General features: G+C 43.8%; 2 protein-coding genes across 2 annotated transcripts; both read left to right on the forward strand.

Annotated features, from left to right (window-relative positions):
• Positions 1 to 616: 616 nt before the first annotated feature.
• Positions 617 to 2,855, forward strand: LOC123397528 (proteasome assembly chaperone 4). The gene is made up of 6 exons (XM_045092056.1): positions 617 to 915; positions 1,183 to 1,380; positions 2,117 to 2,188; positions 2,273 to 2,348; positions 2,431 to 2,495; positions 2,567 to 2,855. Exons 2-6 carry the CDS (start codon positions 1,198 to 1,200, stop codon positions 2,657 to 2,659), a joined length of 489 nt encoding a protein of 162 aa, XP_044947991.1. The 5' UTR covers positions 617 to 915; positions 1,183 to 1,197; the 3' UTR covers positions 2,660 to 2,855.
• Positions 2,856 to 10,346: 7,491 nt separating this feature from the next.
• On the forward strand, positions 10,347 to 11,566 carry LOC123397612. Its single transcript, XM_045092147.1, has one exon. The coding sequence runs from the start codon at positions 10,576 to 10,578 to the stop codon at positions 11,188 to 11,190; it is 615 nt and encodes a 204-aa protein (XP_044948082.1). The 5' UTR covers positions 10,347 to 10,575; the 3' UTR covers positions 11,191 to 11,566.
• Positions 11,567 to 13,685: the final 2,119 nt, after the last annotated feature.

A 13,685-nucleotide genomic window follows, 5' to 3' on the forward strand; every position in this document is an offset into this window, starting at 1 on the left:
GCTACGACCGACGTCAGTCGGGGCTAGAGATGACACACCCAAATGTCGCGTGCTACAACCGGACGGCGTTGAAGATGACGACACCACATGTTGGAATCGACAATCAGGCCCGGCAGCGACAAAAATGTTGGAACCATTGACGAGAACATTCACAACCTCCTCACGATGATGCATGAACCAGGCCGAGCATCATCGGGACTGTCACTCTTAGTGACCGAAGCTATAGCTGTGATGGGCGGCAATTGCAAATCCTCGATGGTTGTGTTGCAACGGTTGACGGCCGCATTCAAAGGCAAGGACTGGAATCCTAAGACGAGGTCATGCCAGAACCAAGTGCTTCGAGGGCGGCAAGCCGACATGCTTCGAGGACGATAGCCGCGCGCATCCATTGCGGGTGTCAACGGCGCCCATTGCTTGCTCTTTGAGTCTCGCAGTGCATGCTATTTGTGTGATTTTTGAGGGCAAAAAGAAAAAGAAAAAGAAATATTGTGAGGGACTGATCTGACGGCTGGGAAACAACGCAATTGGCGCACGGGATGCAACCGACCCGGAGGCTGGCGCCGGTCGACCGCCGCCAAGGACCGCGCTTCGGCGAATCCCTGAGACATCGCTGGCCTCGGACGCGAGCCTTTCTCCTCTTCCTTCTTCTGGCGATTAGGGTTGCCCCCAGCGCCGCCGGCCAGCTGCTGGTCGTCCCTGCCGGCGCAGCGCCGGCCGCCTCCATCCCCCCATACACCTCCGTCGCCAGAGCCTGTCCGCTCCGCTGCCACCCCTCATCCCGAGGACTTCCTGCTAGCCGCCGCCGGCAAGAAAGCCCGAGGACCACCACCTGTTCGCGACCAGGCCACTGTCGCCTCCTCGTCCACTGTTTCGCTGCTGCTACCGCCTCTCTGTCATCTGCTTCAGCAGCTGCAGGTTTGGTGCTCCAGCTTTTCTAGTTGATGAACTGTATATTCTTGGTATCTTAGAAATTTGGTGGACTTCATACGGCTTGATGCTTTCTTTTGAACTAAATTACAAGTGCGCAGATCCTCTGACTTGAGTCACCAAAGCATCTGCTTACATTAGTGCCTGGTCAAATACCAGTGCAAACTGAACACAAGCCCATAAGTTTACCTGGAAGCCAAGCTGTGCCTTAATCGCAAATTAATTTACCTCAACAATTGTTCTGTGTGTATCTAGATCCACCCCGGCATCATGTCTTCAGAGGAGCTCACAACAAGGATGCTAGATTTGGCGGTGGCTTCGCAGGCCCCGATGGCCAGCCAAATCAGTTCTTCAGGTGATCTGTCTTCTGAAGGCGGGGCGCAGGTCACCTGTTTCAGTGAGGACCTGCACGACGTCACGCTCCATTTCCAGATCATAAGGATGTCTAAACAGGTAATCACGAGGTTTCACTTGTAACTTATTGCCAAGATACTCACAACTTAGAAGGTTTGATTGAAGTTCTGAAATGTGAACAACCTTTGGTTGGTGACTCTCGACTACAGTTTTAGAGTTATTTGCGTCATGCTGACTAAAAAAATCATTGTTTGTGTCGAGCTCTGGTGAAAACTATCTAATTGAGACATTGCTTAGTTTGGATTAGAAATCTTACCTATGAGACTGGGAGCGGGTGGGGGGGGGGGGTTGTCTTGCAAGGCTGTGTTTCTTTGGATGCAATTTTCAGACAGTCTGCCGAGGTGGCGAAGAAAAAACATGTCATAAGCTGTCAAAGGGATGTTCTACTAGATGTCGATTCAGTTAGTTGAGGTCATGGAGAAAAATCATTTCATTTGTAAAGGTGCCAAAGGAAGATGTTCTAGCAGCTGTCCATGTTTAGTCTCAGTTAGTAAAACGAGTAATTTTTTAACATGGAGCTCTGATCTTGTCTTAAGCATTTGTTGTATTAACATGATTAGATGAAGTATGCAAGTGTAAGTGTTTGTTATCATCCCCGTGTGACTTAAGCTTGATTCATTTCTACACAAACATGGAATATGGGTAGCCATATTTTGGATGAATGTTTTTCTTTGAACCATACGTATTTATCCACAATGTGATATGATCTCCGTTCTGCTCTTTGTCAAACATTCGTGTGTTATCTGTTTTGAGCCCCTCTTTTTTTTCCATGCAGATCTATGCATGGATAGGATGCAACCAGTCGGCAAAGTTTGGACATTTATATGCTGCTGCAACCACTCGGCTGGTAACAAGCAATCAATATGACCTTAAGAACTGGTGTATATTTATTTTTATTGAGGCTGATCATTGCACCATCATGGCCTTGCAGGGTGATGGAGTGAGTGTCACATCTGTACTTGGAGGAACATCTGATAACACTGGATCAAGCATGGCCCGCCGCTTAGGTACTTCAGTTTCTGCTGCAGTTGACCCACCTTTGTCATATTGGTATGAAAAACACCAAGCTCACGTCACCTCATGTTTCAGTGCTGAAGACAGGTCTAAATATAATTTTAGCTTGTAACATTCCGAAAGACAGCCCCATGCTTGAGGTACTACTAACCGGAACATCTTCTTTGTTAGAATTGCCAAGTTCTGTATCTGATGGGAGCACTGTTTTCAGGCTGCTGCAGAGAGGAAACTTGTAGAGAAGCTGAGAAGTTTAGGCTATATCAGATCCAAACCAGTAGAGGCTAACGCTTCCACAACATGCTGATGGATACTTGTGAACTGTCAAGTCACTCGTAGAGAAAGTCACCACTCTTATGTATTCGAAACATTTCTAATGGTTATGAAAGCTCAGCGGGGGCTTACTGAGTGTAGGGCATGATGATCTGAAATTTTTGTGAACGACTTGGAACTGCTTCATGTTCACAGAATTATCAAACATGTGGCAAGTATCACTTCTGGCATGTTTTATACGTTTGTGTATGTTCACAGGATCTTTGAGCGATTGACTATTTCAGTGCCTCGCTTGTGGAACCCTACATTGAGGTATTGTGCTCACAGAAATGAAATGATCTTTGCTGGTCTTGTTTGACCCGTGCCAGTTTATGGAATCGCAAGTATATTTGATGCAGTATCGTGGCCTTTTACCTCTGCACATTATGCTTTAGAAGGAGAGCTTAACATGGATATGTATGGTCATTTCTCAGTAAGTCTCTTGGTCCGTGCGTAAGTTAGGTGTGCTAATTCGATATAGTGGAGTGTGAGTTTAGGCACAAAACAATCTTTTTTTTTTCCTTTCCCGCAAAGCATCGCAACTTTAGTCAACACGGCAAATCTCGATGAACTTGAACTCCTGTCAATTTTACCTTTCAAGACGGAGGATAAGCGTATACACAGGGTCGGACCCAAGAATTTGAAGCTGTGTACTAAAAATGTATACGTATACTGAAGCATGTGTACTATTTAAATCGACTAAAAATATAGATTTAAAAAGAAATTTAATTAAAGAGCGCATTTAGCACCATGATCTTAGCTTTGTCGAAAAACAACATTTTGGCAGTCTATTAAGAACATAAATTTGAACATTTTTATGCGGTGAAAAAAATAAAATTTGTCAAGAAATTTATAAATTAATTAAGATGATGATCAAAATAAATTGTCCAAGAAAGTAAAAACAAAAAAGGTGCAAAGGGAAAAAAGTTGTTAGTAATTTAGAACATAAGGATAAATACTTATGAAAAATAATTAAGCAAAAATGCTAGTAACGTCTATGGCCTCTTATTTTGAGTCCCAGTCCTAGTGTAAGTCACAACCAACTAAGCTACAAGTAGAACATGATAACCTTTGGTGGTTTATTTTTGTTATTTACTACTCCCTTTGTCCCAGTGCCAAAAGTGTTCTTATATTATGGGACGGAGGAGTAGATAATGACCCGTGCAAATGGATGTACATATTCTGGTATGCTAACCCGTGCTTTATCTGTCATGTTAATGTGATTGTGCACAGAAAACAAAATTTTATTTTGGTAAGTCAATAACAAATGGAGTAGTTGAGGCAGTTTAGGAAAATACTGTGGAAGTAAAAATAATTCAAAACATGGAAAGGGAGAGGGGATCATAAGATCAGATGAAAGACGAACGGAACTTCTGAATGCGAAATAGGGAACCTTAGGTGATTTTTAAGTTGTAGAGATAGCGAGATCACATAGAACAATACATGTTTTTTTTAGAAAAACTTGGGTACTCATTTGAATACCAATACATGGTGGTGGGCCTACCCATGAACATACATGGCAACCACAATCTTCTTCTTTTGGAACTCCTTTGCCACTAGGTAACTCTAACTGTGACAAAAATTTATAAACATCATCATACCCAAAAATCATCTCAAAAGTTCCACCTTCAATCTTCATCTTGAGCATGGCTCTGATTGATTGGACATAAAATTTGCCGTTGGTTTCAGCTTGTGAGAAGAAGGCTGGTGATGGTAATAGTCCGAACACAAAACAGTCGCCCAACGGGTTCCGAGATACCTGGCTAATATACAATCATTTGAACAAATGTCTTACTGCACAATTTCATAGCTCTTTATCTATAAAAATCAACTTTTCTCCTACTGCAAACAAACCACATCTACAACAAGATATGGATGAAAGAGCAATAGATGTTTCTTCGGTCGTAGGTTCCATTGTTCACGTACTACTTCCGGCGCAATCTAAATTGCTTGCACCCAAGGATATCACTGAATTTTGTAAAGAAGGGACTTCTATTGTGTATGTCGTCACTAATGTTTTTCTCTCCTGTTGTCTCCCGGAACAAAGCAGTCATGAAATCTGAATAGATGGGACATTTTGGAGGCTCACCAAGCTATGAAACATTAGGGAAAACCGAGCCCAACCTAGCAACCAATTGGGTTACCTCCTCTTGGGTAGTCCTATGGCCATTTCGAGCCTCTTGAAGGCAACACATTACACTTTCATGTTCCAATAGGAACTCCAACACGCCAACCTCCTCAATGGCTTAACCGTGATGGCAAGAGCAATGTCAGTGTGGGGTATGCTTTGCTTGTCTCCACAGTGCTAGAAGTGGTGCAAGTGCAATTACCAAACTATTGTGGTGGGCCATGCATCTCATATACCATAGATTGACGAGACAATGATTTGTGTGTCAATACTCACATGGAATCCGTCAGGCTTGAGTATGACTTCTTGCTATTTTGCTACCTAACTAAGGCAAGGTTTATGGATTATTGTCTGTGCAACCACGTGGCAAAGCTTATTGTAGTGACTCAGGTCCACCATGAACATGGATCCCAAAATGCTACTTAACATCAAACTACCTTTTCTTCTAATAAGAAGATATCCAAATACATTCAATAAATGATGAACAAGAGTACACATATACAGGGCCGGCCCTGAGGGGGGCGGGAGGGGCGGCCGCCCCAGCCCCCCAAAGTCCAAGGGGCCCCCAACAGGTGCGCACTATAGGCTTGGTCAACTCAAAAGAAAAAGCTTATGGGCATGGCCCAGGGATTAGGCAAGGGGACGCAAAACTACACAAACGAACGTATGTAGCCCACCACAAGTGCACGACGTCTGATCGAGTTGCAGTTGCCAGTTTTCTACAGAACGCGACTATCCCTATTCTATCCCCTCGACCCCCGATCCCGAGTTGTTGCGCTGGACTAATAGCAGAAGTACACCAACGAGCTCTGTCCTCCAATCTATGGGTGCTCGTTTGTAACGCCCCGGACACACCCGCCGGCGGTCGTTACTCCTGGCAAGATCTAGACTGGCCTCATATATCAATACTAGTCTTTTCTACGCACTTTATCCTCACTCATGCGCATCCGGGATCAACTTCCCGGTCGATCACTCATCCTAGAACTACTCCAAGCTGAGCACGCTTAACCTGGGAGTTCTGTTCGAATGGGCTCCCGAAAAAGAAGGAATTCCTTATTAATATGAGTAGTCTATCATCCCTAATAAGCCTGCCGTGTGCCACGACGGGTCACAAACGTCATGAACAACATGACCGCACACCTGTCCGCAAACATCCGTGTAACCGCGAGGGTCGCCTCTGATACCAAACTTGTAACGCGCCAGACACACCCGCCGGCGGTCGTTACTCCTGGCAAGATCTAGACTGGCCTCACATATCAATACTAGTCTTTTCTGCGCACTTTGTCCTCACTCATGCGCACCCGGGATCAACTTCCCGGTCGGTCACCCATCCTAGAGCTACTCCAAGCTGAGCACGCTTAACCTGGCAATTCTGTTCGAATTGGCTCCCGGAAAAAAAGGAATTCCTTATTGATATGAGTAGTCTATCATCCCTAATAAGACAGGTATCACATCGTTCTCCTTCTCTATCCCACCTGACTACCCCAAATTCAGATACAAAAAACCTAATCCTAGCTCATAGGTCGTGGGTTGTATGGTGCATATGGTCAACAAATCCCTGTCGGACGTCGGCCTGTGATTTGCCGCTGACCCGATTCGGGTTTGGCTGCAATAAAAAATTTCTTATTCAATCAAATATTTTCCTGCTGCTCCTACCAGTTCGCTAGAATACTGGTTCACGCGTTCATACAAGCAAGCCATCAAGGTGTGTTAGTTCAATCCACTCAATGGATATGTACCACATGTAGCAAATGTATGTTTAATTATATGTTCTAATTAAATTGTGTTAATTCTATCATTTTCTAGGATTGAAAGATTTATTTTAAAGGCGCCTCTCGCAAAAGTTCATATTTCATATGGGATTTTTAGATGAGATTAATGTTGATATCACTGACAATGACTTTGCATATATGAATGTAAGAAGAAAATTTTATGACAATGCTTTCAAAAGCATGCAAGTGTTACTACTAACATTCTCTATATACAGACTATTATTTTGATGATTATACCAACATGCCTCAGATTCTAGTCTCGCCCTGGGCCCCCGAAATGTCAGGACCGGCCCTGCACATATAGGAGTATAGCACGACATGTTATTCCCTAGAACATACATCGTTGAATAAATATTTCAATAACATCAATTCTTCTTGCTAGGCTTTGGACATGCACGATAACTTTGTCGCCCATCAACTATGCAAATCATACCAACTTAAAGTAAAATGAGCAAGCTAAGATAACATGGACCTTGTTTAACAGGATAAAATTGATATGTTGCATTGTTGGCTAGATAATGTATTCATTTTTTTTCACATGCCCTTTTTCCATTATTCCTGATATTGCACCTTGAAGTGAATGTCCTCTTATACATCACACATAGCTTTCCAACTAGAACATAGGGGGAACATCTGGTATAGATGATGTGGTCATCAACAACAAAGAAACACAAAAAAATGGTGCGGAAATCGGTACGTGCAGAGACTAATAGAATTAAAAGTGAACTTAAGAATTTGAATGTTGGTAGTGGTGAGTAATGTTGCAAATAATGTAGAAGAAAAGACAGTGGCCATGGGAGTGGAGGAAGTGTTCTCTAGTCTGACCAGTTGGACAAGGGAGAAAATGCTATTAAATAACAGAGCTCAAGTGAACTGTGAGATGAGTGAGGAACTGGTAAGCTAAATTTTATGAATGTTTAGGACAGAGGGGTTGCTGGTGAGGATCGGCAAAATAAGCATAGGTGAACATGACAATGAAGAAACTTGGGAACCGACTGATGATCAACTCGTGGATTATGAAAACAATGGTCAGATGGAGATTGAAACAAAGGATGTGGATTGTGCATGGGTGCAAATTTGCTAAAAATCTAGGTTTTAGCATAGAAGCAATTGAAAAGCTCAACCAGGGGAATGGAGCCAATGAAACTGACAGAAATGAAGCGAGCAAGAAATAAGAGAATGGAGAGGAGGGACAAATTTAGACTTCAGACGGAGCCGACAAGAAGAAGAACAATGGAGGGCTCAAACAATATGATTTGATGTTGAATGAGAGAAGGATCAATAGCAGAGTGGATAATGATCATAATGTAATGGACAAAGCTATGTAGAGAGATAAAATGAAGAATTTGGACCATGCACAAGGTAAAACGTGTTCTAAGTCTCACCCCAATTGTGCACATATCAATTTGATGAACTTTGATCACAAATTAGTTGTGAGATTGGGCAATACTAAAGATGCTATTAGAGAACATATGAATGTAGTTCGACAACTAGAGAAATCCATATGTGCCTTATTCATTGCTAGCAAATGTCATGCACATAGTTTATTTGTGGACAAGGGGGCAGAGTTGGAGATCATTGTACCTAAACTTAGGTATAACAATTTGTAACAGTGAATTTTCTGATAGTAGTGACAGTGCCATAAACAATGTTATTAGTTGTTTAGCTGGCTTAGAGCAACTCTAGCAGACCCCGCATACCGCCCTGACCCAGAAAATAACCGCCAAAATGAGGGTCGGAACGGGAAAACCTGCCCGATCAGACCCCGCATCCCGCCCCGGCCCGCAAATATTTTTACGGGGCACGGCAAAATCTCGGACCCAACCAGCGTATTCGCGGGTTTCCACCTCGCCGCTGCGGTGCCCTGCATATGAGCGAAAGCGGTTGGTGGGGGGACATTTCAGCTCGCGCTTTCCCCACCAAAGCATATTCCGCAAATATGATTTTTTACGGGTCCGTTATGCGGGGTCTGCATCCGCGTCCGTGCGCGCCGGCCCGCATAAACTTTTTACGCGAACTGCAAACACGTTTTGCGGGCCGGAAGAATGCGGGGTCTGCTAGAATTGCTCTTACAAGGTAACAATGCTGGTAGATGCGCTAGAGGTAGAGGAATAGATGTAAGTAGTAAGCATGCAATAGAAACTAGGAAATTTAGGGGCACATGTTGTAATGTTAGTTAGATTATTTTTTTACCTCCTCTCATGTTTACACATGTGAGGTCTGTTGTGGAATGCTAGGGCTCTTGGAGACCATGAGAAAAGAACTATTATTTCCCATGCTAATAGGAAGTAAAATCTTATTTTGTTGGTATTTCAAAGTCAAAAAATGCAGGTTTACACCAATCAATTTGTAGACTCATTTCTCATGTTGTTAATTTCAAGCGGTTGTTTTCCTACTAGTGGTTTGTTAGTGGGTATTTTGTTGGGATGTAGATGCTTATGATATTTTGGAGGAGGGCATAGGAGATTTTATTATTATCTTAAGGCCTTGGCCAAGTCTAAAATTACCGGTAAGATCTGGATTTTTGTGTGTGCATATGGTGATGCCCAGTCAAGAGAAAAATACATTTAATTAATAGAACCGGTCCATATGCTTAACAGTAGTACCTTATCTTTTTGTGCTAGTAGGGGAGGTGATATTTTAATATTATTAGAAAAACCAGTGAGAGTAATAGGAGTAGAAACTTTCTAAATAGTCTAATTTGTTTAATGTTGTTATAAAAAATAATGAGTTGAAGGAGGAGTTAGCTAGTAGATGTTTCACTTTATCTAATTATCAGCGGAATCATGTTATGCAAAAAAAATAGATATGATATTAATTTCTATAGAGTGGGAAAATAAATTCCAAATGGTATTTGTTAGAACCTTGCCTAGAACTTTTTTGCATCACTCCTTTTGTCATGGATGTTAATATGACAAAAGTGCAAAAAAACAACTATTTCCAGGTTCGAATTATGTTGGGGTTTTTTAAGTTCCAATGCAGATGAAGTAGTGGTAAAATGTCGGAATGATAATAATCTTTGGTATAACTAAATTGTATAAATGTTAAAATATAAATAGGAAATCTTATGAGGGTATTTAGAGGGTGGATAGTAATTGTGAAGCAACCTGTGAAAAGAGAAGAAGAGACCTATAAAGGATACTAATGCTGTAGATAATAGAAGTGAGGGTACCATAACATCCGTCAATTTGCAGCTCTAACAGCTCATGGACATCGAAGTAGTTCGTGTATTGAGACCCGAATCAGGGTAGCATGCGAGACAAATTAAAGCGTTGAAAATTGTCCATCTCTCCATGTTTGCATCTAGGGATGACAATGTATACCCATTACCAATGTAACCTGTCGATAAAAATTCTATTAAAGTAAGGGTATGAGACAAAATGTCATGATTTATGAGCTCAGAAGGTATGGCTATGTATTGGTGTTTCTGACTATGTGATGTTGTTTTGATGTGTTATTGTTTATGAGAAGTGATGTTGTTTATTAAATGTGTTTTGGTTTATGGTGTGTTGTTATTATATATATTTTGTAAATTATAAGAGTATGTTGTTGTTTATGACTATGAGTTGTTCAAATTAATACTTTGCAAATATAGATACTTTACTCACGGGTATCCACCTACTCTGTTGGGTAACAAGTATGAAAAAAAACATATCCTTTGAAAGATATGAATAAATGTGACGGATAAACTCGAGAGGGAAGGGGTAAGGATATATGATGGCTTCATCGGTGCACAAACCCTGCGGATGCCATCCCTATTTCCACCCCACTATATTGCCGCGACGACGACGCAAACCCAAAACGTGTGCTGCGCTTTTCAATCCACCGCACCCAGCCCTGCCTCCCCCGATCGATCGGTTGTCAACGCTTATCAATCGGGAGTACATATATATCTGCCGTGCACCACCTACCGTGCAACACCACTTTCTTCCCTGGCTAGTTCGCTTTCTCCCTCCCAAAGTACTCCAGTATTCTTTTCTTCTCACAGAGAGAAAGAAAAGACAGGCCGAGATGAAGCTCGTGTGGTGCCCGGAGACCGCGTCCCAGGCCTTCATCGCCGGCGTCAGCGCCCTGTCAGAATCCGAGCACAGCCCCGCGGGGTCGGCGGGCGTTGCCGAGCTCGTCTCCGCCATGGCCGGGGGATGGAACGCGCAGCTCGTCGTCGAGGCGCCGGAGCTCTCGGCTCCCGACTCGGCCTCCACGAGCCTCGCCCTCGCCGCCGCCGCCGGGCGCACAGGAGGTCGCTACGCGCGCGTGCTCCCGGACAAGGACGCGGACCGAGCCATGGCGGAGCTGGCGGGCGTGGACTTCTTGGTTGTCGACGCGCGGAGGCGGGACGCCACGGCCGTGCTGGCGGCGGCCAGGCCTGGGCCGAGAGGGATGGTGGTAGTGCGCCACGGCGACGGGAGGCGGCGTGGCACGAAGGCGCTCGAAGCGTCCATGGCGGCAGGGACGAGGGTAGTGCGGTCCGTGTACCTGCCGGTCGACAAGGGCGTCGAGGTCCTCCACGTCGGCGTAGGCAAGGGGCCGAGCCTGCAGTTCCGGCGCAGCCGGAGCGCGTCAAGCCGTTGGATCCGGCACGTCGACCAGGAAACCGGCGAGGAGCACCTCTTCCGCCGGCAGTAATTCAAGCGCTAGCTTCCCCGTACATACACATGCCGGCCGTCCAGGGGAATCAGCTAGGTGGCCATGTTGTCCGGGTTCTTTGAATCTGCCGGCCGGCACGCTTAGGGCTTGTTCGTTTAATCCTTTTCATAAAGGGATTGAAAAGGTTTAGAGAGGATTGAGAAAGAATTTGACTTAAAGGGTATTTAATCCTCACAATTCCTCTTAATCCTCTTCAAACCCTGTGCAACCGAACAAGGCCTTAAGATGCAGGGAGGAAATTGTGGTGAATCATGGTGTAAATAAATAAATATCCCGCTGACTGGCTAGCTTCATTGTGAATTTGAGTTGCTTTGATATGATACTGAGTCATCCATGTGGATGGTCTCTAGCTAGTTTACCCGCAAAACAAACAAACAAACAAACAAACATCGTAGTATAGTTACATCGTTTGCTTTAAGTGTGTTCCTTGTGTCGAAATTAGGAAAGCATCCCAAAATTATAATAGTCGATGTGACTAGAAGGTGTCTTGCCGCTCTTTGTTCATAAAGTCGACGACGCAAGGGACCTTTCCCTTCGGCGAGACAACAACACAGTCCGCCCACCCACCCACACACATCAGCAAAAAAAATTGATAGAGACCAGCATCGTCCCTTTCACATACGTGTCGGACATGCACAAAGATAACTCAGTGCATCCCAACAATGCATTCGTACCAGCACTGTCAAATGAGATACAAAGAGACATAAGTACGCCACCAACTCTGACACATGAAACGCTAAGAGCCATACGCATAGCACACATAAATGCACTAGGAACAAGAGCCCTACACAACCGGATGACCCCTTTACATTCAGGGGTGGTTAGGCTGGTCACAATGGGGAGTAACATAAGGTAGGAACCTAGACACTTTTCTAGACTATATTCCTACCTCCACAATGGGGAGTAACATATATGTAGTGTCATGCAACAATGCATTTATTAGGCTATAGACTCATTGTTTGTTGGAGTGTGTGATGTTCCGGTAACTTAGCTAGTTACCACAAGCACCTCTCTCTTCATTAAATATGTGCCACATAAGCAAAGTTGTATTGGAGTGTGTGATGTTACTGCTAAGTTCCTCCCCATTGTGACCAGCCTTAACCACAATGCACCACAGGGTTCCCTTTCTGAGGGCTTACCAATTGTATGAATATTTTAGAATTGACTGACATGACCATTCTGACAATAAATATTCCTATAACCGGCTAGCTTCCTAGCATCATTGTGAATGATATCTTGTTTGTTGCTCTAGTACATAAGTGTATTTGATATGATGATGAAACATCCATATAGCTGATTTTCCAAGTACAACATCAGAGTCCATTATTTGCTTTAAGCGTGTTGCTGGTGTTGAAATGAGCAAATCGTCAAAATTGCAGTATAATGACTCTGGCTAGAAGATGTGGCACCGCTCTTAGTTCATGGGAACACTTAACTGTTGGTGAATGTGTTTCTTTATTTTCATTGTAGAGGAGTTGACGGTGCCATGTGGGAAAATAAAGGCTGGTGACATAAGGGGCTCCTCTACTCTACAAGGCAACAACACGCCAATCCCACCCACCTAAAGCGGCAACAAGAATCTATAGAGATGAACACCGTGCCCTTTCACACACATGTCGACCATGCAAAGAGGCAACTCAACACGTCCAAGCAACACACTTGTACTAGCACCGACACGTGAAGCAAAGGTGCATACACATGACACGCTTACCTGCAAGTAGGCCCAATAGACCTACATAGCCGTAACAACACCCACTTATGTCCGGTCCCAAGCGGTGCCCGAGCCCCAATGCACCACAAGGCTCCTATTCTAGGGGGCTTAGTAGTTTTAGAGTTGCGTTGTTTGGTTAGAAGATTGCGATGGTAGGATTCAATAAACTTATCCACGCCTCACTGTGCTAGATGAAAGGAAAAGGACATGTCCATTCCCTCACAAAAAATACAAGGACACTATTTTGGAAACTTGCATTCATAGTTGCTCGCTTCCTCAGACGAATATGAGAAATAAAGAGCATCCATCATGATGATAAGTGGATTAATATTTTCAATTGTACTTATTTTTCTTATTTGGCACGGTATGAGAAAACCATATGTTGGTTCGAAATTCAGACTCTTGGCAATCTGCATTGACTTCAACTCTTCTTTCATGTCAATTCCAAGTGTAACCCATCAAGGAAGGCTTTGGTAATCCCTAGATGGTCGTGTTGGAGTAGGATTCCACCAATACTTTGTATAGAGCTGAATTCCTCAAGTACACCAATTTGCAGTCGTTATTCGAAACTCCTTATGCAACCATCACCTCCAGAAACATTATTTCAGAAGGTTGATTGTAATCATGCACCATTTTTTCCATTTAAGAGTAGGCTTGATATACCTCATATAGATGGAGCTAGTTCACCGGGGGAAACCCCGGGTCCTGTTCACCATACGAGACGGTGGCAGCCCAACGTTGTGCACCTTCGTGAAGGTGCCTT

This window comes from Hordeum vulgare, chromosome 5H (genome assembly GCF_904849725.1).
Source record: "Hordeum vulgare subsp. vulgare chromosome 5H, MorexV3_pseudomolecules_assembly, whole genome shotgun sequence".
In the NCBI taxonomy this organism is placed as follows: Eukaryota; Viridiplantae; Streptophyta; class Magnoliopsida; order Poales; family Poaceae; genus Hordeum; species Hordeum vulgare.

Coding starts and splice junctions, on each gene's coding strand:
- LOC123397528 (XM_045092056.1), top strand. CDS start 1,198: ATGTCTTCAGAGGAGCTCACAACAAGGATGCTAGATTTGGCGGTGGCT. Junction 1,381..2,116: donor TCATAAGGATGTCTAAACAG/GTAATCACGAGG, acceptor TTTTCCATGCAG/ATCTATGCATGGATAGGATG. Junction 2,349..2,430: donor AAGCATGGCCCGCCGCTTAG/GTACTTCAGTTT, acceptor CTCATGTTTCAG/TGCTGAAGACAGGTCTAAAT.
- LOC123397612 (XM_045092147.1), top strand. CDS start 10,576: ATGAAGCTCGTGTGGTGCCCGGAGACCGCGTCCCAGGCCTTCATCGCC.